Raw genomic sequence first — 26,563 nt, forward strand, 5'->3', positions numbered from 1 at the left:
TTTCTTCTGCCAATCTATGAAAAAGAAATAAAAGTATAACTGATTCATCATGTAACATCCTTATTATTACTACAAGGTAAGGGGAAGAAATGATGGAAGGGAAATTGTGGAGTAGATATTTTTTAAACTAATGTGAATATTTGAATATATCCATTTGACCATTAATATTTCACTAGTTACAAGAATGACTATCAATATTACTGAATATGACTGTCAGGACAGGTTAGCTCTTCTCACTATCCTCACTAAAAGAAAAAATAACAAATTGTGGTCAAGTATGTACTTTTGAAGAAGAAGGCACAGATCTGTTTTCAATCTGAAGTTTAGTTTTTTAGAATATCCCCGTATCGGGGCCTGTGTAATCATGCAGCCGCTCATCACATGCAGTAGCATGGCCTCTGTTTTATACATTTTATTTTATCCTTCATGTGGTCCAAAGTGCAAGGCAGTGCATACATTTCTGCAGCCAAATTGTTGTGTGGAAGTGGAAAATTGAAAGAAATAAAGCTGCATACAATGTCCAGATGTCGTACATAATAATTTCATGTAGCATACAGTCCCTTTCTTTACTTTCTTTACATGTCTGTGGTCCCTTAGTGTTGCTAGCATCAACAGGTCTCCTGTATGCCCATATGTATTATATACATCTCTTCCATACAGGGGAAAAGCCTAAATTATCAGTCTTAAATCATTATTTAGGACAGACAGAATGTCTTTGCTGTTTGGAAGACTTCAGGATCTGGGCCACATAAAAATTTACTACATGAAAAGTTGATTAATTTGATACTAATTTAGATGACTCATCTTTCTCGTGATCCTAATTACAGCCCAGAGCTGCAATCACAATTCTTCTGGATTTAATTGGAAAAATGTCAACAACTTATTTAGTTGGCTTAGTATTTCTGTGCTTTTTGAAATTCCCTAGTCAAACATTGTGTCGGGCATTGAGTTGGAAATGCTTTCAGCTGTAATTTTTCCAGAACAGTGAATGCAGCTTGGGAATGTAATGTAGGCTGTAACATTACTACTGTAGGCTGGGAAAGCAATTTTGTAATGCTTAGTGGAGACTATAATGTAAGGATATGTGCACAGGATTTTTATGAGGCATTCAAAAACAAGTTTTTAAGTGGAAACTGCTTTAGGAAACGCTTTTTTTGTTGTTGAGTTTTTGAAGAAGTTCTTTTTTTTAATGAATTTTCCTGATGCAATTTTTGCAGCCTTTTGATTGGACTCATGGGCATACAGTTAATAGCAGCAGACCACTCAGCCACTATGGGGCCCATGAGTTGAGGGGGGTCACTGCACAACGGCTGTAGTGGTCAACTTACTATGTCAGGGGACTGTGGGAGTGAAATCTCTGAAGAGCCCGATGTGCCATTAATGAGGAGAGACTGCCATTTGCTGGCCAGACAAAATCAAGAGGAACCAAATTGTGCTGGAAGATTTGCAGAGGGAGCAACTTTGTGTGCTGGACCTGATCTGGTGACCCACAGGAAGGACTTCCTTGATATAAAAACCCTGCCTGCCAAACCACCTGGAAGATTTGGCGCCAGAGAAGAGGATGGAGCAGATACGCTCCTGGGATGTCACTGAGGCCAGAGTAACAGGCCTCAGCGGAAAGTCTGCGACATCAAGGCGTTGGACATTACCTGAGAAGGCCCGGATTCCACACAAGAGGACTCCGAGTTCCGTTTGCACTAGTCAGGACCAAGATTCGTGCCCCATGCCAGCAATGCTCAAGAGATAAGGCGTCGCCCATCAAGAGCTGAGGCCTACTCCACTACGTTCGAATCGTAAGAGACTTCCGTTGATGGCTAAGCTGAGAAGATCCGTGAGGAGACTGCAACAGGAGGGGTGCGTCTGTGACTGCGAAAGGACAGTGCGTGTGAGCAGGGCTGTCACTTCCAACTATCTTCCACAGTACTGGGGGTACCAGGGTTGGCTGGGATTAGGGTATGAGGTTGGGAGGGGACTGGTTGGTGCGTGGGAAGCTCAAATGGCTTTGATAGACTACGTCAGAGAGAGACTTGCGGCCTAGATGGAAAATGCAGTGACTCCCCCCAGGGCTAGATTTGCAGAGAGAGCGCTTACGTGGGGGCTTCCACGCTTGGGCGCGGCACCATTGTGAACAGAACTTTGGCGTTAGATAAAGAAAGTCTTCCTTTGCTTTCCAAGTTTGTTATTTTTGTTTAAATGTTAGTCTGCCTAGTTACTAACACTAATTGTTTAGTTACTACTTGTTTAGTTACTTCCCTCTGTACAACTCACTCGTCAGACCACACTTGGAGTATTGTGTGCAATTTTGGACGCCGGTGCTCAAGACATTACTGAACTTGAAAGGGTTCAAAGGCGGGCTACTAAAATGATAAATGGAGTTGGTTCACTACAATACCCAGAAAGGTTATCAAAATTAGGTCTATTTACCCTAGAAAAGAGAAGACTTAGGGGAGACCTAATATATATGTACAAGTATATCAGAGGGCAATACAGAGATCTTTCCAATGAACTTTTTGTACCAAGGACTGTGACAAGAACAAGGGGGCATTCTCTTTGTTTGGAGGAAAGACAATTTCTGCACCAGCAAAGAAGAGGGTTCTTCACGGTAAGAGCAGTGAGGCTCTGGAATTCTCTTCCTGAGGAAGTGGTGTTGGCCAACTCACTGAATGAAGTTAAGAAAGGAATGGATGCTTTTCTTGTGAGTAACAGTATAGAAGGTTACAAATAACATAATATTATAGGTAGATGGTTGACCCAGCTTAGGGGAAGGAATTTTTTTCCCTATGGAGAAAATTGGCTTCTACTCTGTGGGTTTTTTGCCTTCCCCAGGATCAACAATGCAGAACAGCTGCACTAAAAATAGGCTGAACTAGATGGACATAAGGTCTTCCTTCATCCTTCAAAACTATGTTACTATGTTACTGTATATGAATAAAACTACACTCAACCCTGACTGTTTCCGCCTCTGTGCCTTGCATCCAGACACCTGCATTACAGAAGCATCATGTTACGTAAGGACCAGTGGGGCGCAGCATAATTTATGGGGGCCATCATTCTGTGTGTGGGGGCATCCACTGTGTTGGGGTTGTGGGGCCATCACTCTATGTTTACTGTGGGCATCATACTGTGTGGGAGGGCTCTGGAAGCATCAAATTGTATGGGGCAGTGGCTAGGGGGCCATCTTACTGTGTTGGGGCTGTGGGTGCATCAAACTGTGTGTGTGTAACTATGTGAATATCATGCTATGTGGGAATCATACTGTGGAGGGGTGTCAAGGGCATCATACTGTGGGGTCATCATTTTGTGTGCAGAACTGTGCTTGCATCATACTGTGTTGGGGGTCACTGTGAGGGCTTTATAGTGTGGAGGAATTGTGGGGACATCACACTGTGTGTGTGGGGGCATTATACTGTGTTGGGGCACTGTCGGGACATCATACATTACTTGGGCACTGTGACATCATCATACTGTGCATATGGGCATCATACTCTATGGGGGCCAGGAAAGGGGTATCATAGTGGGTGAGAACATTATTGGGCATAACTGCTATGTATGTGCTGTAATTATTATCTTTAAAAGTTGTGAAGTATGCCTTTCTATAGCTATGCTGTGATTACTCCTACTACACCAATTATTTTGGGGGGGCCATGATTTTTATGTACACCCTGACAGTGCCTAGATTGGAGAAAATTCCATCAGGAGCTGCTTCAGCTTTTTGACGCCCACTTTTTTTTCACCAGGTGTTTTTCAAAACCTGAAGTGGAAAAAAAAACACTAAAAAATTTAAAAAAAAATTTTAAGCAATTTTCAAGGTGTTTTCTACAGGGCTTCCTCTGAGACTAGAGGCTTCGGTAGTATTCATGACCTGTACAGAAATGACTGATCGCTAATGTGGCACCCCTGAGGGTTCAGTCGCCACAGAGGTACTACACCTCCTCCTGAGGTGTGGTACCCCACCATTCAGGTAAGGTGGAGACCCCTGACCACGCTCCAACACCTGCATCCCACACAATACAGTAGTGTAGCAAAGCACCCTTTGGTGGCTCCCTGCTTGGAACACGAAGAGTGCTGGGAGGAGGGTGGAGTTTAGTTTGCACTAAAAGAGCGGGAAGAGGATAGGATATAGGGAGTTAGTCACAGGAGCCTGACGAGCTCGGACCTGTGTAAGGAGACCCCTGAGAGGGATGAAGGAGGGAAAGTGCTGCAGCCGACCTCAGTGATCTGGGTCTGCTGGCACAGGAAGGGAACACTGAAAGAAAGCCTGACTCTCCATAAAAAGGAAAGGATTAGTACGGAACGTGAGGAGAAGAAGAGAACAGAGGATTGAGGGTTAGAGGAGAACCCCACTCAAGTTCTAGGCGTAAGGCCGGGGTCCGGTCCCCGACGTTGTTTGGATACTTATGGTCCCACAACAGACACCGGAGGAATAGAAGTTTGTCATCACATTATTCCCACACAGGACTTAGGGGCACAACAGCAACGAGATAGAGAGCCGGGACTTAGAAGCAGATGTGACGCCTCTGGCTAATACGTCCAAGAGTGGACCCTCTGGATCGCGGATCCGGAGCCCCTGGGCCGAGCACACCTGGTGAAGACCGACCCCTGTACAGGGATCGTTAGGGGCAGGACCGCAGGGGGCGGAACCGCGACGGCCGGAGCCAGCAGGGACGACTCGGAGGACTGGCAGACAGAGCAGGAGTAGCGAGGTGGAGGGCAGTAGGAAATGGCTGGAAGCCTACGGGAAAGGTACAGCGAGGACCACAGGAAGGAGACAGGCAGACAGACACGGACCAGGAACAGGGCAGACAAAGGAACAGCAAGGATAGGCAGGGTACACAGAAGAAGGTAGGGCCGATGGGTGCTGCAAGTCACAAACAATCATCAGGCGCCCTCAGAATAGAGCGGACGCCTGATATATGCGGAGACCGGAAGTGCGCCCTACAGACCCTCCCCTAGCGACGCCCCCTGCCAACGGAAGAGGCCGGGGGAACGCGCGTGCGCGGCCTAAGGCCGTCGCGGTTACCCGCAGCAGAGCGGCAAGCAGCGCGGAGGAACGCGCGAACCGGGGGGCGCAGGTGAGAGGAAGCTGCGGCGGGCACCGCCGCTAAAGGGGCATCGGCGGGCACGACCGCCGATGTCACAGTACCCCCTCCCATATGCCCTCTCCTTCTGAGGTTGGTTAGAAATCTTTTCATGATAAGGGGGGCATCGACATTCTCTCGGGGCTCCCAGGACCTCTCCTCTGGGCCAAAACCCTTCCAGTCGATAAGAAAAAGAGTCTTACCTTTGACCCTTTTCATAGCCAGGATGTCCTTTACTTCAAAGACATTGTCAGAACAAATTGGCGAGGGAGGGGACATGGAGGTTGGTTGGAACCGATTCAAGACCACAGGTTTAAGGAGCGAGATATGGAAGGCGTTAGGGACCCGGAGTGACGCCGGCAACCTCAATTTGTAGGCTACCTTGTTAATGCGCCCAAGTACTTCAAAAGGCCCGATGTACCGAGGACTTAATTTGTAAGCAGGGACTTTCAGGCGGATATGTTTGGTAGAAAGCCAGACTTTGTCCCCGGGCTGGTACGGGGGTAGATCCCTTCGTCTTTTGTCCGCGTGTTTCTTAATTCGGACGTTGGCTAGCTCGAGCGCCTCTCTGGTCTCCTTCCAAATTCGCGAAAACTCCTTGGCGAGAGTGTCTGCTGCAGGAACTCCAGACGATGCGGAAAAGGGCAATGGAACCCCAGGATTTAGCCCAGTTACCACAAAGAACGGTGTCTTGGACGTTGATTCGCTGGAATGATTATTATGAGCGAATTCCGCCCAAGGTAGAAGAGAGACCCAATTATCCTGATGGGCGTTAGAAAAGTGGCGTAGGTAGGTGGTCAGAATTTGGTTAATCCGTTCCACTTGGCCGTTGGTTTGAGGATGATACGCTGAAGAGAAGTCGAGAGACGTGCCCAGGAGCCGACAGAGGGCCCTCCAGAATCGGGAAGTAAACTGGACCCCTCGATCGGTCACGATTCGCAGAGGGAGACCATGTAGCCTGAACACGTGGTGGATAAAGATTTCGGCCAACTTTGGGGCAGATGGCAGTCCGACCAAGGGAATAAAGTGGGCCATCTTGGAAAAGCGGTCAGCGACGACTAAGATGGTAGTACACCCAGCCGAGCGAGGCAGATCAGTCACGAAATCCATGGCGATTTGCTGCCAAGGAGCCTCTGGGACAGGCAACGGGTGAAGGAGGCCGGAGGGGAGAGTCCTTGGAACCTTGTTCTGAGCACAAGACCTGCAGGAGGCTACAAAGTCCTTTGCATCCTGGTGGAGAGAGGATCACCAGTAATACCGGGAAAGAAGCAAAAGAGTCTTCTTAATCCCAACGTGCCCAGCAACCTTGGAAGAATGTCCCCAGCGCAGTACTTCCAGGCGTTTGTTTGGAGGGACGAAGGTCTTGCCAGGCGGAGGGTTAGAGAAACTCACGGGGGCCACGGAGATAACCTTAGCCGGCTCGATGATATATGATGGATCCTCCTCCCTCTCCGGAGGCTGCAAAGACCTGGAAAGCGCATCGGCTTTGATGTTCTTACTGCCGGGCCGGAAGTGGAGCTTAAACTCAAAACGGGAAAAATACAGAGCCCACCTGGCTTGTCTGGAGTTGAGTCTCTGGGCAGATTGCAGGTAGGCCAGGTTCTTGTGGTCCGTGAAGATAGTAAAGGGGTGCACTGCCCCCTCGAGCAGATATCGCCATTCCTCCAGCGCCATTTTAATGGCCAATAATTCCCGGTCCCCAATGGAGTAGTTGCACTCCGCCGGAGAAAAGGATTTGGAGAAGAACCCGCAGGGGACAAGACGTCCAGATGGAGCCTGTTGGGAGAGAACTGCCCCAGCTCCAGTGGAGGAGGCATCAACCTCCAGAATGAAGGGCCTACTGGCCACTGGGCGGTGTAAAATCGGAGCAGAAGCAAACGAGCGTTTCAGGGCAAGAAAGGCGTCCTCGGCTTCAGAGGGCCAGACGTTAGGCTTCGTCCCCTTACGGGTCAGGACCGTAATGGGCTTGGTGACTGTAGAGAAGTGGGGTATAAACTGCCGGTAATAATTAGCGAAGCCGAGGAAACGCTGGATGGCCTTTATGCCAACCGGACGAGGCCACTGGAGTACCGCGGACAGCTTGTCCGGATCCATCTTAAGACCGGAATCCGTGATGATATACCCCAAGAAGGGTAACGCTGTTTGCTCGAAGAGGCACTTCTCGATCTTGGCGTAAAGACGATTTTCTCGAAGGCGCTGCAGGACCATGCGTACACTTCTCCGATGGGAGGAGAGGTCGGTCGAGAAAACGAGGATATCGTCCAAATACACCACCACGCAGGAATAGAGTAGGTCTCGGAACACCTCATTTACGAATTCCTGAAACACCGCTGGAGCATTGCAGAGACCGAACGGCATGACCAAGTATTCATAATGGCCGTCCCGGGTATTGAAGGCCGTCTTCCACTCGTCCCCCGCTCGGATTCGGATTAAGTTGTAAGCTCCCCGCAGATCCAACTTCGTGAAGATTCTGGCCCCCCTCAGCCGGTCGAAGAGTTCAGGAATCAGCGGGAGCGGGTACCGGTTTTTAACCGTGATGTTGTTCAGACCCCGGTAGTCAATACAGGGTCGCAGGGACCCATCTTTCTTCCGGACGAAGAAGAAACCTGCGCCCGCAGGGGACGAGGACTTCCGGATGAACCCCTTGGCCAGGTTTTCCTGTATATATTCCGACATAGCCGAGGTCTCTGCTGGGGACAAAGGATAAGTTCTCCCTCTGGGAGGAGTGGCACCAGGAACTAGGTCGATAGGGCAGTCATAGGAGCGATGAGGGGGTAAGGAATCCGCCTCCTTCTTGCTGAACACGTCGGCAAACGTGTGATAGGGTGCGGGTAAGCCCGGGAGGTCGGCAGGCTTCAAGCATGGACGAGGACGCGTGAGAGCCCGTAGGCAGTGCTCCTGGCAGGAGTGCCCCCAACGGAGAACTTCCCCAGAGCGCCAGTCAATCACAGGCTCGTGCCGTCTGAGCCAGGGCAGTCCTAGGAGAACAGCATGGGCTAGTTGTGGCAGGACATAAAAGGCTATCTTTTCGAGGTGGAGAGCTCCGATTTGAAGATCTACTTCGACGGTAATCATGGTGATGAGTCCGGGTAAAGGTTTACCATCAACGGAGGAAATAGCGCGAGGGTTCTTCAATACCAACACCGGAATCTGGAGTTTGTCAACCTCCTCCTGGCGGATGAAATTACCGGCAGCACCCGAGTCCACATACGCCTCCACAGACCCACGCCCCCGACCTGTAATTAGCAAAGCTGAAAGAGTAAGGGGAAGAGAGGAATTTTGATCACCTAGGGGGTCCTCTCTTACCTGACCTAGGTGGAGGCATTTCCCGACCTCTCTGGCTTCTCTGGACAGGAACGCACAAAATGGTTGGCCCCTCCACAGTACAGGCAGAGGCCCTTGGTCATCCTCTCCCTGCGGCGTTGCTCGGACAGTCTGACACGATCAACCTGCATAGGCTCAGGAGCGGCGCTAACAGGAGATACAGGGAAACGGGGGACAGGAGCCTGATACAGCCTAAAGGACCTTCTCTCTCCGACTGCCTCTCGAGCGCGCTCCTGAAAGCGTAGGTCTATGCGAGTGGCTAGCGAAATAAGGTCCTCCAGAGTGGTGGGGGTGTCTCGCCCGGCAAGCTCATCCTTGATCTTACTGGAGAGGCCTCTCCAAAAGGCTCCCACAAGAGCCTCATTGTTCCACCCTAACTCAGAAGAGAGGGTCCGGAAGCGGATGGCGTATTGCCCCACTGTGAGGGAACCCTGGCGGAGGTTAAAAAGGGCCTCAGTGGAGGATGCTAAGCGACCCGGTTCATCGAATACCTTGCGAAAGGTTTCTAAGAAGGTCTGTAAATTTAGCACTACGGGGTCATCTCTTTCCCACAAGGGGTTCACCCAGGACAGGGCCTCACCCTCAAGATGGGACACAACGAACGCCACCTTGGCGCGGTCAGTAGGGTACTGAAGGGGGGCAAGCTCAAAATGTAGCCTGCATTGATTTAAAAAACCCCGGCATAACTTGGGATCTCCGCTGTACCTGGGGGGTTTACCCAGACGGGGAGCCGGAGTAGAGGCTACATCCGGGGAGGAAGTTGCAGCGGCAGCAGAGGATTGCAGGGCCAGCAATCGGTCATCCACGGATGCCATGTAACCCAAGATGTGGGATTGGGCGTCGCGCTGCTGCGCGAGCTCCTGTTGAAGGCTGACTAAGAGAGGAGCGTGTCCGGGGTCAGAGGTCTGCAGGGCGGACAACCGGGTGTCCATAGACTTCATAAAGGACATTATCCGGTTCTGATTTTCACGAAGGAAAAGCAATTCCTTTTGTGTGGCGGCTGCGGCACCGGCGGGATCCATGGCCTGATGATACTGTGACGCCTCTGGCTAATACGTCCAAGAGTGGACCCTCTGGATCGCGGATCCGGAGCCCCTGGGCCGAGCACACCTGGTGAAGACCGACCCCTGTACAGGGATCGTTAGGGGCAGGACCGCAGGGGGCGGAACCGCGACGGCCGGAGCCAGCAGGGACGACTCGGAGGACTGGCAGACAGAGCAGGAGTAGCGAGGTGGAGGGCAGTAGGAAATGGCTGGAAGCCTACGGGAAAGGTACAGCGAGGACCACAGGAAGGAGACAGGCAGACAGACACGGACCAGGAACAGGGCAGACAAAGGAACAGCAAGGATAGGCAGGGTACACAGAAGAAGGTAGGGCCGATGGGTGCTGCAAGTCACAAACAATCATCAGGCGCCCTCAGAATAGAGCGGACGCCTGATATATGCGGAGACCGGAAGTGCGCCCTACAGACCCTCCCCTAGCGACGCCCCCTGCCAACGGAAGAGGCCGGGGGAACGCGCGTGCGCGGCCTAAGGCCGTCGCGGTTACCCGCAGCAGAGCGGCAAGCAGCGCGGAGGAACGCGCGAACCGGGGGGCGCAGGTGAGAGGAAGCTGCGGCGGGCACCGCCGCTAAAGGGGCATCGGCGGGCACGACCGCCGATGTCACAGCAGAGAGTCCCAGAAGCAGGCTACAGCTGTCTGCCGTACAAGTATAGTTCAAAGGAACATCGGACAGGAGGAACTCCAGTGTAACTCAGTACTAGGAGTACTTCACTTAAAGGCGCTAAGAGGGAGACGTTCAGAAAAGGCACATAAGTTGGAGGAGTGTTGGAAGGGTGTGCTTCATCTTGCCTGAAGGTTGGCTGGGCTCCTGACCCAGAGGGCACAGCACCGATGCGGGCTTTTGAGCCACCACAGAATTTGAGCAAAGCTTTGGAACTACATGCCCTGGTGTCCTCCACTTATTCCCGTGTCAACCTGCCCAGCACTGCTACATCCCTTGCGCCCTACACTACACCATCTAAGTGTCGCTACAGCCACTCTGCCCTGGGACTACAGCCCTGCCTGTGGAGGGCTATACCATCACTGCTGCACCACACCATCTGTCCCAGAGGAACTGTCTGCAGCGTCGGCTTAACATCTACATTGCCGAACACCACAGGTGGCGTCACGACTTACACATTCACACTGAACATTTACAATGGGCGCCCAGGGCCACGGACCGGGTCACCACTACTGTGACACTTCCCTGTGAGATACCGGCCCGGTACCGAGTACCCCACAGCCCTGGGTGTGAGGGCGACCCACTAACATTAAAGTGTTTTTCCACTTTAGTCAATTCTGTTTTTGGCTGGAATGATTTATTGATAGGATACTAATAACGGGTGCTCCACCGCTGATACATCAGATACATTTTGTGTGGTTGCCTGTGAGCAAGATTTCACTAAAGCACTAGTCATTTCTCATTGAAAACAATGGGTTGGCTATGTAATACACAGATGGGTAAGGTCTCCTAGATTCAGATATGCCCTTTTGTTACAACTCGCCTCTCAAGTATATTAGTGATTATCCCAAAATTGAGGGTGTCTACTATAAAATCAGAATTCTTTAATAAGGTTTTAAAATGTTCTAAATATTTTAAAATCCAGGCAACTCCTTTAATTTGCCCATCTTCCTTGTAATTTTTTAAATGTAATAAATCACAATATGTATATGTAAGCAGGACACGGGATGCAGTGACAGACAGGAGGCAGAGCAAGGGTTAACAATTTTAATAATTTTAATTCAACAGGGGGTTAAGTCGTCGCAGGGAGATGAATGGTAAAACGAGAGAATAAACAGTTCAGGTGTAAATAATATGCAGAGTAAATGAGCAAGGTAACGGCAGTTCTTTTGTACACTTATCGTGTCAGAAATATAGATGCTGCTTGAAAGTCATTAGCGCCAACAACAGCTGGCGCGCGTTTCTCCAAGAAGGTTCTGCTGGTAACAGTGGTCTATCTTCTGGCGGCAGTGGTCAGTGTCTGGTACCTTCCACTGGGCCCCTAGTCCATAAGTGGCTGCTGCCAATGCAGGCAAGGCCGCAGTACTATGAGGGTCCTGGTCGAACGGTGTGGCAACGTCAGGCAATGTGGGCAGCAACAAACAGTCCTGTACCCTGCCCTGGCTCTTAAGCTTACGTGCGGCGCTCAGCTGAACAGGTCTCTCGGCTCTTTCCCTATTACTGCGGCAGACTCTGGCAGTGTCCTGGCGTAAGGTCTGCCACATTTCATCCTGGCCCAGCTGCGCACGTCATGGAGTACACTGAGCACGCACCTGGCCCCTCTCACGGCTGGTGGGAAACTCCCCGACGCTGTGCGAGCTTTCACTTTTAACCACGCCCCCAGCTTCCGGGTCAGAGCGCCAGTCCAGTCCTTTTTGCCATCCCCCAGGAAACAAGGGACGCAGCCTCAACAGTTCCAGACCCGGCTCCGCACAGGTACCCGCAGCCTGGTCTTCCTCCTTACACTTATATTTTTTTTTTTGCCTAAAATACAAAGGAAATGTGTCATCTTTATCTTTAGCCCTTTTAGAGATCATTTCATCTTCAACATGCTTAACTGTTCACACAAAAAGTGATTTTGACAAGGGGTGTCCAACTTTTACATGCCACTGTATTCCCTTCAAAGATGTTGCTTTTTTGCCGTAATGCTCTCAGCCAACAGCCTGTACATTTCACTTTATTATAATGTGAGTAACTTTGGAGGTCCAAATAGTCCCACAAAAGAAACATGATCTGCCAAGTCAGAAAGAACATTTCATTATTTAGTAAACTGTTCCTCTATGACAAATGATCTCATTTATGAATGAAAACCATTTATGCTTTTCAGATTTGGATTAATTTTGCAACCAAATACCCTTAATAATTAGGCTGCACTCAGATGTTTGAGAAAAGCAATCAGTGTATGGACCATGATTTTTGTACTGGTCACAGGTCTCCTGAACCAATTTTGACAGTCTCATGAACATATACAGTTGTGGCCAAAAGTATTGACACCCCTGCAATTCTGTCAGATAATACTCAGTTTCTTCCTGAAAATGATTGCAAACACAAATTCTTTGGTATTATTATCTTCATTTAATTTGTCTTAAATGAAAAAACACAAAAAGAATTGTCCTAAAGCCAAATTGGATATAATTCCACACCAAACATAAAAAAGAGGGTGGACAAAAGTATTGGCACTGTTCGAAAAATCATGTGATGCTTCTCTAATTGGTGCAATTAACAGCACCTGTAACTTACCCGTGGTACCTAACAGGTGTTGGCAATAACTAAATCACACTTGCAGCCAGTTGACATGGATTAAAGTTGACTCAACCTCTGTCCTGTGTCCTTGTGTGTACCACATTGAGCATGGAGAAAAGAAAGAAGACCAATGAACTGTCTGAGGACTTGAGAAACCAAATTGTGAGGAAGCATGAGCAATCTCAAGGCTACAAGGCCATCTCCAAAGACCTGAATGTTCCTGTGTCTACCGTGCGCAGTGTCATCAAGAAGTTTAAAGCCCATGGCACTGTGGCTAACTGCCCTAGATGTGGACGGGAAAGAAAAATTGACAAGAGATTTCAACGCAAGATTGTGCGGATGTTGGATAAAGAACCTCAACTAACATCCAAACAAGTTCAAGCTGCCCTGCAGTCCGAGGGTACAACAGTGTCAACCCGTACTATCCGTCGGCGTCTGAATGAAAAGGGACTGTATGGTAGGAGACCCAGGAAGACCCCACTTCTTACCCCGAGACATAAAAAAGCCAGGCTGGAGTTTGCCAAAACTTACCTGAAAAAGCCTAAAACATTTTGGAAGAATGTTTTCTGGTCAGATGAGACAAAAGTAGAGCTTTTTGGGCAAAGGCATCAACATAGAGTTTACAGGAGAAAAAAAGAGGCATTCAAAGAAAAGAACACGGTCCCTACAGTCAAACATGGAGGAGGTTCCCTGATGTTTTGGGGTTGCTTTGCTGCCTCTGGCACTGGACTGCTTGACCGTGTGCATGGCATTATGAAGTCTGAAGACTACCAACAAATTTTACAGCATAATGTGAGACCCAGTGTGAGAAAGCTGGGTCTCCCTCAGAGGTCATGGGTCTTCCAGCAGGACAATGACTCAAAACACACTTCAAAAAGCACTAGAAAATAGTTTGAGAGAAAGCACTGGAGACTTCTAAGATGGCCAGCAATGAGTCCAGACCTGAATCCCATAGAACACCTGTGAAGAGATCTAAAAATGGCAGTTTGGAGAAGGCGCCCTTCAAATATCAGGGACCTGGAGCAGTTTGCCAAAGAAGAATGGTCTAAAATTCCAGCAGAGCATTGTAAGAAACTCACTGATGGTTACCGGAAGCGGTTGGTCACAGTTATGTTGGCTAAAGGTTGTGCAACCAAGTATTAGGCTGAGGGCGCCAATACTTTTGTCTGGCCCATTTTTGGAGTTTTGTGTGAAATGATCAATGTTTTGCTTTTTGCTTCATTCTCTTTTGTGTTTTTTCATTTAAGACAAATTAAATGAAGATAATAATACCAAAGAATTTGTGTTTGCAATCACTTTCAGGAAGAAACTGAGCATTATCCGACAGAATTGCAGGGGTGTCAATACTTTTGGCCACAACTGTATGAGGCTTTCAATAGACCCGAATCCGGTCTGTGCAACATGGTCCATACTTGGACTGTGTTAAATAGATATCTGAATTCAGCCTTAGATCAGTATGTGGTCATATATATATTGTTGAGCAGTACATGGTTTCATGGCTCCTTACAATGTGTTTCTATTGCAGAGGAGATACTACAAAGCTATGCTGCTCACTGGTGGTCTCCAGATGGAGCAAACCTTGCCTATCTGACTATCAACAGCACACTTGTACCCAAGATGGAGTTGCCGCACTTTGTTGGTGCTGACTATCCAATATGTGCACGATATGCCTACCCTAAGGTATGTATTTAGGATTGTCATTTTGACAGCTTTGTAAATGTTAATTTTTGATTCGAGCCACCAATCAAGATTAACACCATACAAGCCTATGGGTGCGTGAAAATCGGAAATGCCATTCAAATGGCATCAAGGTGCGATCCGTGTGCTGTCCTTGATTCAAATTGCAATGGGAAGGAGAAGCTTTGCAATTCATTCATTCTTTCATTTTTCCATATGAGAAAAATCACTGATGAGACACAAAACTGAAATACTGTCCAAACTCTGATCCAAAACACTAATGACACTGAAAAATCACTAATGTGTGAATAAGGCCTAAACTTGTTCCAGCATATCATTTTTTATGTTAAAATGGCTGACTCAGGAGGACAATCCCAGTCCATATGCCCCAGTAGATGAGATATACAGTATTACATGAGCCTAGGAATGATAGTGCCCGGGTTTGAATATCTTCATACATTTCCTAACTAAAAAACAAAGCAATTGCACAATGAGGAGCTATATGATAACACGCACCTAAATATAGGCAAATAACTCCACTCAAAAGGTGGCTCTGCTTTTATGGTTTCAAGGAGGGAAACAGCATATCCAGTGTATCAGATTTTTATGGAATAAATTCATGGACTTAGGTGCGCTGCTTGACAAATTCTCGAATCCACGTTATGAGAAAGATTAACTGTTTATTTCCCAACGCGTTTCGAAGTGTATACCACTTCTTCCTCAGGGGATGACATATGTCAAGAATTTGTCAAGCAGCGCTCCTAAGTCCATGAATTTATTCCATAAAAATCTGAAGTTCTGGCGGTCACGGTGTTGACCTTTGGACGTGCAGCAAGCTGACTACGGATCTTGTATGCCTGAAACCCTCCTGGAAAGGGTGAGTGAATTTTTACTAATTTTTCTAATAATAACCCAGATAAGACCCTATTGCGCTTTTGTTGTTCCTATAGTTTATTTGCATATCCAGTGTATAACTGACAATCCACGCCATATTGCGATCCAAGCACAAAGAGCTCATGGTCTGGGTTATCTAGGAATATATTATATATTAGTGCAAATGGTGGAAAAATGCAAAACAGGATTAATATAGTACTAATATAAACTTGACCCCTTCACCCTGAGGCCAATTTCCATTTTTGCATTTCTGAATTTCGCTCACTTTCTTTTCAGAGCCATAACTTTTTATTTTTCCTTCAATAAGGCCGTGTGAAAGGCTTGTTTTTTGCAAGACGAGTTGTACTTTTGAACGATTCCATTGATTTTAACATTGTTTTTATTGGAAAACAGGAAAAAAATTCCAAGTGCAGTGAAATTGAAAAGAAAAGTGCAATTCCAAAATTTTTATTTTTTTTTACCGTGTTTACCAAATGCTAAAACTGGTCTTCCATTATCATTCTCCAGGCCATTATAAGTTCACAGATACCAAACATGTATGGGTTGTTTTTTATTTTAAAAAATCCAAAGTTTGTTTAAAAAAAAAACGCAAATGGCCATTTTCCAAGACCTGCAGCGTCTCAATTTTTCAGGATCTGGGGCTAGGTGAGGACTTATTTTTTGTATACTGAACTGTCATTTTTATTGCTAAAATTTGGGGATAGATACAACATTTTGATCTCCTTTTAGTGCATTTTATTGCAATGTTGTGGCGACCAAGTAACATAATTCTAGCGTTTTGAATTTTTTTCTCGTTACACCATTTACCGATCTGATTGATTATTTTTATATTTTAATAGATTGGGCATTTCTGAATGCGGCGATACCAAATATGCGTAATTTTTATATTTTTTTATTGTTTTTTTTTGAATGGGGTGATTTGAACTTTTATATTTAATTTCACATTGAAATGCACATTGAAAAGAATATTGCACAGTGACAAGGGAGCTTGTAATGAGCATATGCTGGAATTGAAAACCAGTCGATGCTCAATATTGCAGGGTCTAGCCCAGCCCATGAAATGGAGGTTATTGACAATGTGTTTCAGGGTGGGGACTGAAGCTGCAGCAATGACCACAGTCTCTACCCCCTCATGATGTCTTGTTTGAGTATTCCAGCATGTACTAGGGTTTTTCAAAAGAAATGTAATAAAAGCAGAAGTTGGTAAAAAGAATAAAATGAAGCAGTTAGATTGGAGAGGGAACAGTAGGTACTTTTTAAATAAAGTACCATATTTTTCGGACTATAACACGCACTGGACCATAAGACACACCTAGTTTTAGAGCAGGAAAATAAAAAAATGAAGCAAAAAATGTGGTCTGCAACTGACACTGTTATAGGGGTAATGTCCCCCAATTCTGTATTAATATCCCCCATTTTGGTATATACATGTCTGCATCATGGTATATATGATCCCCATCCTGGTATATAAGTCCACACCCAGGTATATATGTCACCCAATCCAGGAATGCATGGCCCCCATCCTGGTATTCATGGCACACATTCCCATCCTGGTTTCCATGTCCACCGTCCTCATCTTGATATCCATGGCTACAATATCCATCCTGGTATTCATGGTCTTCATCCCCATCCTGGTAAACATGGCACCCGTCCTGGTACACACATACAAAAAAAAAAGATTCTTCTTACCTTCATCTCCGCGCTGTGTCCTCTGCTGATGCCAGCAGTTGATTTCAGCATTTAGCAGCGCATGACATCACTGTCATGCGCCCTCACATGCTAATATCAGTAGCCAGAATATTCACTGCTCCCCAAGCCTGGGACTATGATCTCCCAGCCACTGCAGCAAGCCGGCGGCTAACAGCATAGGTCCTCCCACCTCTCGGTAGTGGCTTCAATGCATAGAGGTGAGAGGGACTATGGGCGTGGGGAGCAGTGAATATTAATTTTCTTTAGCAGCATGCAGAGTGTTAGCTCCTGCTTCCTGTGACCCACTTCTGCTCCTCTTCTATCCACAGCAGACTATAAGATAAAGTACATCTAGACTACAAGAGGCACCCCTACTTTCCTCCAAAATTTTGGAGGAAAAAATTGAGTCTTAAATCCTGAAAAATATGGCATATTAAAAAAGAGATTAGATTAATGTAATCTACTACATAATCGTCTAATTCTGTCTGTCTGTTTGTAACGGAAATCTCACGTCGCTGATTGGTCCCGGCTGGCAGTGACCAATCAGCGACTGGTGCAGTCCAGCCTCGAATTGGCACGGAATTTGAACGACGCATGTCACTGCTACCGTCGGGAGATCTGCGGCGCTAGCCGCTGATCTCCTGATGGTTGCCCTGGGTTATCTCCTGCCACATGGAGTTCAGCGGCGATGCAGCCGGGAGATGACCAGCGCAGCGCTCAATGTGCAGATGGTACCCAGGGTCCGGAGGAGAGGAGACTCTCCTCCAGGCCTTGGGTACCATAAACCTGTAAAAAATAGAATTAAATAAAAAATAGTGATATACTCACCTTCCGACAGCCCCCGGACTCTTTCCCTCCTCTCACCACGCGCCCGGCATCTTCTGGTCTCAGTAATGCTTTGCACGAAAGACCGCTGATGACGTCGCTCTCTTGCAAGAGTGACGTCATCTCCGGTCCTTCGCGTTAAGCATTACTGGGACCGGAAGATGCCAGGAGCGTGGAGAGGAGATCGGGGGCCGTCGGAAGGTGAGAATAACCTTTTTTTTTTTTTTTTTTTTTTAATTATTTTTTACATTCTATCTTTTACTATGATGCTGCATAGGCAGCATCAATAGTAAAAAGTTGATCACAATTGTCAAACACTATGCTTGACAAGTGTAATTAACCTGTCAATCACATTCCAAGCGATGCTTCAGATCGCTTAGAATGCGCTTGAATTCTGCACGCGAAAATCGCATGAAAACGCATGTTTTCCGTGTGAAAACACATGCGTTTTTCCCACTGCGGGAGTTGCGGAAATGCTGCAGAAATTTCTGCAGCATTTCTGCAACGTGGGTACTTAGGCTCAGTGTGACACGCAGCAGCGACCAGGCCCCCGCTGTGAGATCGCCGTTCGTGGTGGATCGTCCTGGACCATCTTTTGAACATCGGTCTCCCGCTGGCAATATTCTAGAATACCCGATGCATTAGAATCGGGCCACCATCTAGTAAATAGATAAACAGTAAGCATTAAAATCAATGTCGATGTTAGTCTCAGACCACCCCTTTAAAGTTAGTGATAGTACAATTAACCTTGGATTGTTCAGTGTTTTTACTGCCATATTAAAATCAGACCATGCACAAATGGCTCTGGATGTGAGAAGCTCTGTGTGCTCATTTGAGTCATAGATAATAATAATAAAAATAAATTTTATTTTTATAGCGCCGACATATTCCGCAGCACTTTACATTTCAGAGGGGATTTGTACAGACAATAGACATTACAGCATAACAATAATCACATACAGTAGATTATAACAAATACCAAGAGGAGTGAGGGCCCTGCTCGCAAGCTTACAGTCTATGAGGAAAGAGGTAGACACGAAAGGTGGGTGGTAACAGTTGCCCTGATTGTATGGACCAGCCATAATGTTAAGTGTGTAACAGTACAGACACAGAGGGCTAATGGATGCATAAAGCATGTGGGAACATGATGCTGGGAACCTGGTTATGGTAAAATTTTTGGCTCTGCCACACAGGGATAGGTTAGGTTAATGTGTTGAGGCGATAGGCCAGTCTGAATAAATGCGTTTTCAGGACACGCTTAAAATTGTGGGGATTGGGGACTAATCGTATTGACCTGGGAAGTGCATTCCAAAGAATTGGCGCGGCACGTGTAAAGTCTTGGAGACGGGAGTGGGAGGTTCTGACTATTGAGGATACTAACCTCAGGTCATCAGCAGAACGGAGGGCGCGGGTAGGGTGGTATACTGAAACAAGGGAGGAGATGTAGGGTGGTGCTGAGCCATGGAGGGCTTTGTGGGTGAGGGTAATAAGTTTATACTGAATTCTGGAGTGGATGGGTAGCCAGTGTAATGACTGGCACAAGGTAGAGGCATCGGTGTAACGATTGGTGAGGAATATGATCCTGGCTGCAGCATTCAAGACAGATTGGAGAGGGGAGAGTTTTGTAAGAGGGAGACCGATTAGAAGAGAGTTACAATAGTCGAGACGAGAATGAATAAGAGAAACAGTAAGAGTTTTTGCAGAGTCAAAAGTAAGAAAAGGTCGAATTCTAGAAATGTTTTTGAGGTGCAGATGACAAGAGCGAGCCAGTGATCGAATGTGGGGGGCAAAGGAAAGCTCGGAATCAAGTATGACCCCAAGACAGCGGGCATGTTGCTGGGGAGTAATAGTGGAACCACAGACGGAAATGGCAATGTCGGGTGTAGGTACATTAGTAGCGGGAGGAAACACAAGGAGTTCAGTCTTTGACAGGTTCAGTTTCAGATATAGTGAGGACATGATATTAGACACAGCGTTTAGACAATCGCCAGTGTTTTCTAGAAAGGCTGGCGTGATGTCAGGAGAAGAAGTGTATAATTGGGTGTCATCAGCATAGAGATGGTACTGGAAACCAAATCTACTGATTGTTTGACCAATAGGGGCAGTGTAGATATATGTAAGAGATGCTTTATATAACATGCACTATTCTGCTCCATAAATATATGGTCTGCATGGAAAATTACTATTGTACATCAATTGGCACGTTGGCTACATTTGGTCAATGTGTGGTCCGTCGTGCAAACAGCACCCTTAAGGGAATTTTACACTAAGCGACATCGCTAGCAATATCGCTAAAACGTCACCGGTTTTGTGACGTTATAGCGATATTGCTAGCGATATCGCTATGTGTGATACTTACCTCCGACCGGCTCCCCCGCTGTCCATCGCTGATCGCGCGAGAACGTTCGGCTCCATTTCTCGTCGTCAGCTTCCTGCTGGGCTTCCTGCTGTGACGACGAGCGACGCGTGGAGGCGGGCGCGAGGACGTTAGGATCGCTGTGTGTGAAAGGTGAGTATCGTGCGCTGCGTCGCTGCTGCATCGCTGTGAGATCTTTCTGTGTGAAAGCTCACTAGCGATCATTTAGCGATGCACCAGCGATCCTGACCGGGTCGGAGCGCTCGTCGGATCGCTGGTGCATCGCTAAATGTAAAAGGGCCTTTACACCGAGAAGTTTGCTAAGCAACATTTATATGCAATCAGTTGTGCTAAAAGCCTCCATGTAGCCAAGCCACTATTGCTGGTCACTCTGGTCTATGCGTCCTTTAATTAAATATAGGCTTGATCATTACATTTGTCCTTGGAAGAATGGCTTACTAATCCAGGGAAGCTGAAGTACGAAAATGTGTGTAGAGCATGTTAATTAACCTTCAAGTGATTATTAAGACAGTCATTAGCATATAGATTTCCAAATAAACTTTACTGCAGCCATTTTGCATGTCAGGTTGTTTCTCTCTGGCTGTTATAAATGTCACTATCAGATATTGATTTATGTAAAATACTGTCCTGGCCTTTACTTTAGTGTGAAACAATTACATTCTTGAGATAACCGATTTGCATTTTTTTCTCAATATCTTTGCTGCTGCAGAAAAGATATTGTTTCATGCTGCCACCAGTTATCTTCATTGTGATGTACAAAGTGGGGTACTATGATCAAACATATTGATGGGAAGGGAGGAGGGTTTTGGTGCTGAACACCCCTTTACGTCTGGGCACTCTAGGGAGATTGCAGTTCTGGAAAATGACAGCACAGGAGGATAATGAGTTCCTGGTCGTGTCACATTTCTTCTCAAATCCTTGGCATTTAAAGGGAATATGTAACCAGGTTTTTTCTATGTATTCTGAGAGCAGCATGATGTAGGGGCTGAGACCCTAATTTCAGCAATGTGTCACTTACTAGTCTGCAAACTGTCATTTTGATACAAACTCTGTTTTCTCTAGCATGGATGCAGCAGTGCTCAGAATGCTGAGCTGTCTATAACCCCACCCGCACCCCGGATTGGCAGCGTTCTGTGTACTCTGACAGCAAGCTGCTAATCGGTGCTGGTGAAGGGGTTGGACCTGGAGGCACGAGACACTTAGTCCTTTAGTGGTTAAAGCGAACTTGTCAGCAGAATTTTGCTAAATAAACTACAGACACTGTCATGTTGCCGATGTTATACTGATTAAAATGATATTTGGGTGAAGAAATCCATCTTGTGTAATCAGTGTTACAAGTTTTCAGCTAATGAGATGCCCATGCTCTGGGACGTACCTGTAGGCAGAGTCTTATCTTCCTGCTCTAGGCCAGAGAAACCAATGAAAGACCTGCCCACAAGCACAAACTGTCTCTATAACGAGGAACACGTTTGTCCTTCCGGGTGGCCTATGGGCAGGTCTTTCCTTGGTTTCTCTGGCCTAGAGCAGGAAGATAAGATCCTGCCTACCGTTTCGCCCCGGAGCACGGGCATGTCATTAACTGAAAACTTCTAACACTGATTACACAAGAACCACAAGATGGAATTATTCAACCCAGTTATCATTGTAATCAGTATAAAAATGCCAACCTGACAATGCATGTAGTTTACTGAGCAAAATCCTGCTGACAGGTTCACTTTAATCTCCTGCTGATAAAACACTGATTTTATTGAAACAGCACACAGCCTAGTAAGTGACACATCGCTGGAATCGTGGTCTCGGCTCCTACATGATGTTGCTCAGTTTACATACAATAGCAGAAACCTGTTGACAGATTCCCTTTAATGTGCAGCTTTTTTTCTCAACATAGTTTCTGCAACCCTATTGACTGTTACCTTAGGCCACACTCTGAGGCTTTGGAAAATGTAAGATACCTATCCCAAAATCTTGCTGTGACCTTTTAGTCTGGAGGAAAGATTTGTGGTGGTCCCTTCTCCTTTTGAAGAGGACTTGTGATAGACAAATAGATAGACGATAGACTTGCGATAGATAATTGTGCACTCTTTTTGTGAAGAACACTGCACTTGTTTTTCCAATGAGGTGTAGGAAGTCATGACCTCGGGTTTTTAAAAAAAATTAAATGCAAAATACATTATCATTCATCATTCTCATGAACAGAAGTTCCACTTGTAAATGATTAAATTTGAACTCCACGACCACAGAATATATTGACGTCCTTGGCATTTATTTGGATTATGATTTATGATTATTATTTATTTCACGCATTCACTTATAGGATTTGTATTCACTTTTGATGAGTTTATGGAGCACTGAGAGTCCTGCCTGGTAATTGGGAAGAATTGCTATTATTTTTCTTAATTCCTGGGTACATCGGACGTTACTAATGCAGATCGCTTCATAGGATTTGCTTGTAGAGAATCTCATTACGTGTCTTGTTAAGGCTCCTAAATGTGTTTGATTTCTGTAATTTGGCTTCATTAAAGTTTCTAGTATAAAATATTGATTGTATTAGCTTGGAAATATAACACTAGATAAAGGAGGCTAGTCCCTCTTCTCTGCCCTAGAAGTGCTTATTAGGCTTACCACCTGCTAGCATTTCCTATTAAAATGCAGAAAAAAAGTTAAGATATTATATTCTTAGATGGATAAAATTACTAGTCTTGGAGTTCTAGTTGAAAGCACTGTCCTCCTTGTCGTTTTAAAAGTAATTTTCAAATTGTACATAGAAGTACAACTAGTATAACTGAAGGGCAGACATCAGCGGGGTCCCATACTAAGTAGTATGGGGGCACCTTGCTCTACAATAGCTCATATAGCGCTCTCAAAAGCTATGTTCACATGCAACGTTTTTGCTGCGATTTTTCTGTAGCCAAAACTGGCTCTCTTGGCAGTAAAAATGCTGCATTCAAAATGCTTCTCGTTTTGTAGCGTTTTTAAAGAGTTTGTTTTTTGTATTGTTTTCTCTGCTTGTTTGATACACTCATTTTGCAAATTTTCCCACCTACAAAGAATGGCGAGGTCTGTAATTTTTATTATAGGTACACTTCAACTGTGAAAGACCAAATCTTTAAAAAAAATCCAGAAAATCACATTGTATGATTTTTACATTATTAATTTGCATTTTATTGCATGAAATAAGTATTTGATACAATAGAAAAACAGAACTTAAAGCCCCCGTTACACACTGCGATATCGCTAGCAATATCGCTGTAAAGTCACCGATTTTGTGACGTTGCAGCGATATTGCTAGCGATATCGCTGCATGTGATACTTACCTCCGACCGGCTCCCCCGCTGGTTATCGCTGATCGCACAAGAAGCTCCTGGACCATTCCTCGTCGGCCACTTCCTGAGGTGCTTCCTGTGGCGCCGATGAGCCTGGAGCCGGGCGGGAGGACGCAGGATCGCCTCGTCTGACAGGTAAGTAGCGATCCCCATCCCCAGCGATGTCGCTGGTGAGATCTGCCTAAGTGGCAGCTCACTAGCGACCACCTAGCGATGCACCAGCGATCCTGACCGGGTCATATCGCTGGTCGGGATCGCTGGTGCATCGCTAGGTGTAACGGTACCCTTATACTTGGTTCAGAAACCTTTGTTTGCAATTACAGAGGTCAGATGTTTCCTGTAGTTCTTCACCAAGTTTGCACACACTGCAGCAGGGATTTTGGCCCACGCCTCCTTACAGATCTTCTCCAGATCTTTCAGGTTTGAGGCTGTCACTGGGAAACATTGAGTTTCTCCTCCCTCCAAAGATTTTATATTGGATTCAGGTTTGGAGACTGGCAAGGCCACTCCAAGACCTTGAAATGCTTGGTTTCTGTGCCAAATATTAACCTCTTCATGACCAGAGGTATTTTAGTTTTTGTTTCTTGCTCCCCTTCTTCCCAGAGCCATAATTTTTTTTATTTTTCCATAAATATGACCATGTGAGGGCTTGTTTTGTGCAGGACAAGTTGTACTTTTGAACGACACCATTGGTTTTAACATATCTTGTACTGGAAAACAGGAAAAAAATTCCAAAAAAAGTCCAATTCCACTGTTTGTTTTTTTATTACCATGTTCACTAAATGCTTAACCTGACCTGCCATTTTCATTCTTCAGTTCATTACGACTTTATAGACACCAAGCATGTCTAGGTTCTTTTTTTATTTAAGTGGTTGAAAAAAAATCCAAAATTTGGTTAAAAAAAATGGTGCCATTTTCCAAGACCTGTAGCGTCTCCTTTTTTTGTGATCTGAGGCTGCGTGAGGGCTTATTTTTGTGCGCCAAGCTGACGTTTTTATTGATATCATTTAGGTGTAGATACGATCTTCTGAAGCTGCAGTACTTTGATCGCCTCTGCTACACAAAAGTTATCAGATCATCTGTGTGTAACAGGGGCGGCGCTCATAGCAATCCAGCAGTGACAACCATAGAGGTCTGCTTCAGACCTCTGGTTGTCATGCTGACCCATCGGTGAACCACGATCATATGACGTGCAACATGCTTCTGGTAAGCGCAAGTTAAATGTTGCTGTCATAAATTGACAGCGGCATTTAACAAGTTAACAGCCATGGGTGGATCGCGATTCCACCCACGGCTGTTGTGGGCACTTGTCAGCTGTATTTATCAATAAAATGCTAATGAATGTAAAAATCATACATTGTGATTTTTTTTAAGATTCTGTCTCTCACAGTTGAAGTGTACCTATGATAAAAATTACAGACCTCTCAATTCTTTGTAGGTGAGAAAACTTGCACAATTGGCAGTGTATCAAATACTTATTTTCCCAATGTACGTGTTGCCCCCATTATATTGTAATTTTCCCTCATCCTAGTGCCATTCCTGTTATATATGCCCCTCATCCTAGTATGTACAGTATGTCCCCCATTATGGTATTATGTTTGACATGTTTTTTTTCTGACCACAAAAGACCACTAAAATAAATAATAAATTGTGCTCCCTTCTCCGTACCAATCATTTCTATGTATCAGACACATGGGTTTTTTATCTTCAATAGAAGCAAGCCTCCATTAACATTTAGGACTAACTTTCTTTTTTTATTTTGTGTTATTTTTATTCAGCTTTATATGTTTCTTCATTCACCATAAGGCCATAACATACCTCTGGGGGCATTTCAATAATTAAACACTAATTATCTCTGATTTCCTCTGTAACTGCATATGGCATATTAGTACCAGTTATGGTATAGGACAAATTCAGCCTCCTGAAATGGACTGCAGATCTGACCTGCGTCTTCTAAGAAGGTCCTGTACCCAGCCAGTACCTGACAATCATGTGATCACTAGGCTGGGAGGAGGAAGCAATGTTGCGGCTTCCTATTTTTTTTCAGCACTCTGTATACAGAAATCAGAAAGGCAGGGATGGTATTATACCATCTCTTCCTTCTCCATGAAGAGCTGGGCTGTGTCTGACAGCTGACTCGCTGTTTTTGTGTGATCTCCATTCAGCATCTGACTCTCCAATGACATTCTAAATGTTAAGATTAAGTAATTGGGTGGTGCAAAGCTGTTTAAAGGGTTATCTGGCTTTGGAGTATTAAGGCCCTTTTACATTTAGCGATGCACCAGCGATCCGACCCGGTCAGGATCGCTGGTGCATCGCTAAATGATCGCTAGTGAGCTGTCACACAGGCAGACCTCACAGCGATGCAGCAGCGACGCAGCGCACGATACTCACCTTTCACACTCAGCGATCCTGACGTCCTCCCACCCGCCTCCACGCGTCGCTCGTCATCACAGCAGGAAGCCCCAGCAGGAAGCTGACGACGAGAAATGGAGCCGGACATTCTCGCGCGATCAGCGATGGACAGCGGGGGAGCCGGTCGGAGGCAAGTATCACACATAGCGATATCGCTAGCGATATCGCTATAACGTCACAAAATCGGTGACGTTATAGTGATATCGATAGCGATATCACTATGTGTAAAACCCCCTTTAGTCTGCAGTCACTCTATCTGATTGCAGAGTTGTGACTCCTCACAGTATGCACAGTGCGCACTTTGTGGATTCTCTAGCAGCGGGCGGGCGTGTGACCACAAGTACGCAATTTGCATACATTCGGTCATGTGCCAACTAGACCTGTGTGGCCTCAATCAATAAAAGTGAATTGAGCAAGGAAGAACAAGTCTAGTCGGAATGTGGCCCGGAGTATGCAATTTGCATATATGTGGTTACATAACCGCTTGCTCCCGGCACTTGTAAATGATGCACTGCACTGTTCTGTTTTGTCAGCCCCACAAACAAAATCTTTATATACTAATCAAATAAGATGCCCATCAGGGTTGCCAACCGCCGAAAATTTCTGGATTATTTGTAAAAATAGATCACTTTTTCCCCTGTCTTAAAAAATAGAGTGTTCATGAATTTTCTTTAAG

General features: G+C 45.9%; 1 protein-coding gene across 2 annotated transcripts in view; it reads left to right on the top strand.

Moving 5' to 3' along the window:
- Positions 1–26,563, top strand: part of LOC141076136 (inactive dipeptidyl peptidase 10-like) — a 491,503-nt gene that overhangs the window by 320,768 nt on the left and 144,172 nt on the right. For both annotated transcript variants that reach the window (XR_012227421.1, XM_073563456.1), the window contains exon 9: positions 14,213–14,367. Coding sequence is in view for 1 of the 2 variants with exons in the window: in XM_073563456.1 (XP_073419557.1) it covers positions 14,213–14,367 (155 nt within the window). In the remaining variant the exon portion in view is untranslated. The remainder of the gene's footprint in view (positions 1–14,212; positions 14,368–26,563) is intronic.

This window comes from Dendrobates tinctorius, unplaced genomic scaffold (assembly GCF_039654945.1).
Source record: "Dendrobates tinctorius isolate UK_male_01 unplaced genomic scaffold, ASM3965494v1 ptg000388l, whole genome shotgun sequence".
NCBI lineage: Eukaryota > Metazoa > Chordata > Amphibia > Anura > Dendrobatidae > Dendrobates > Dendrobates tinctorius.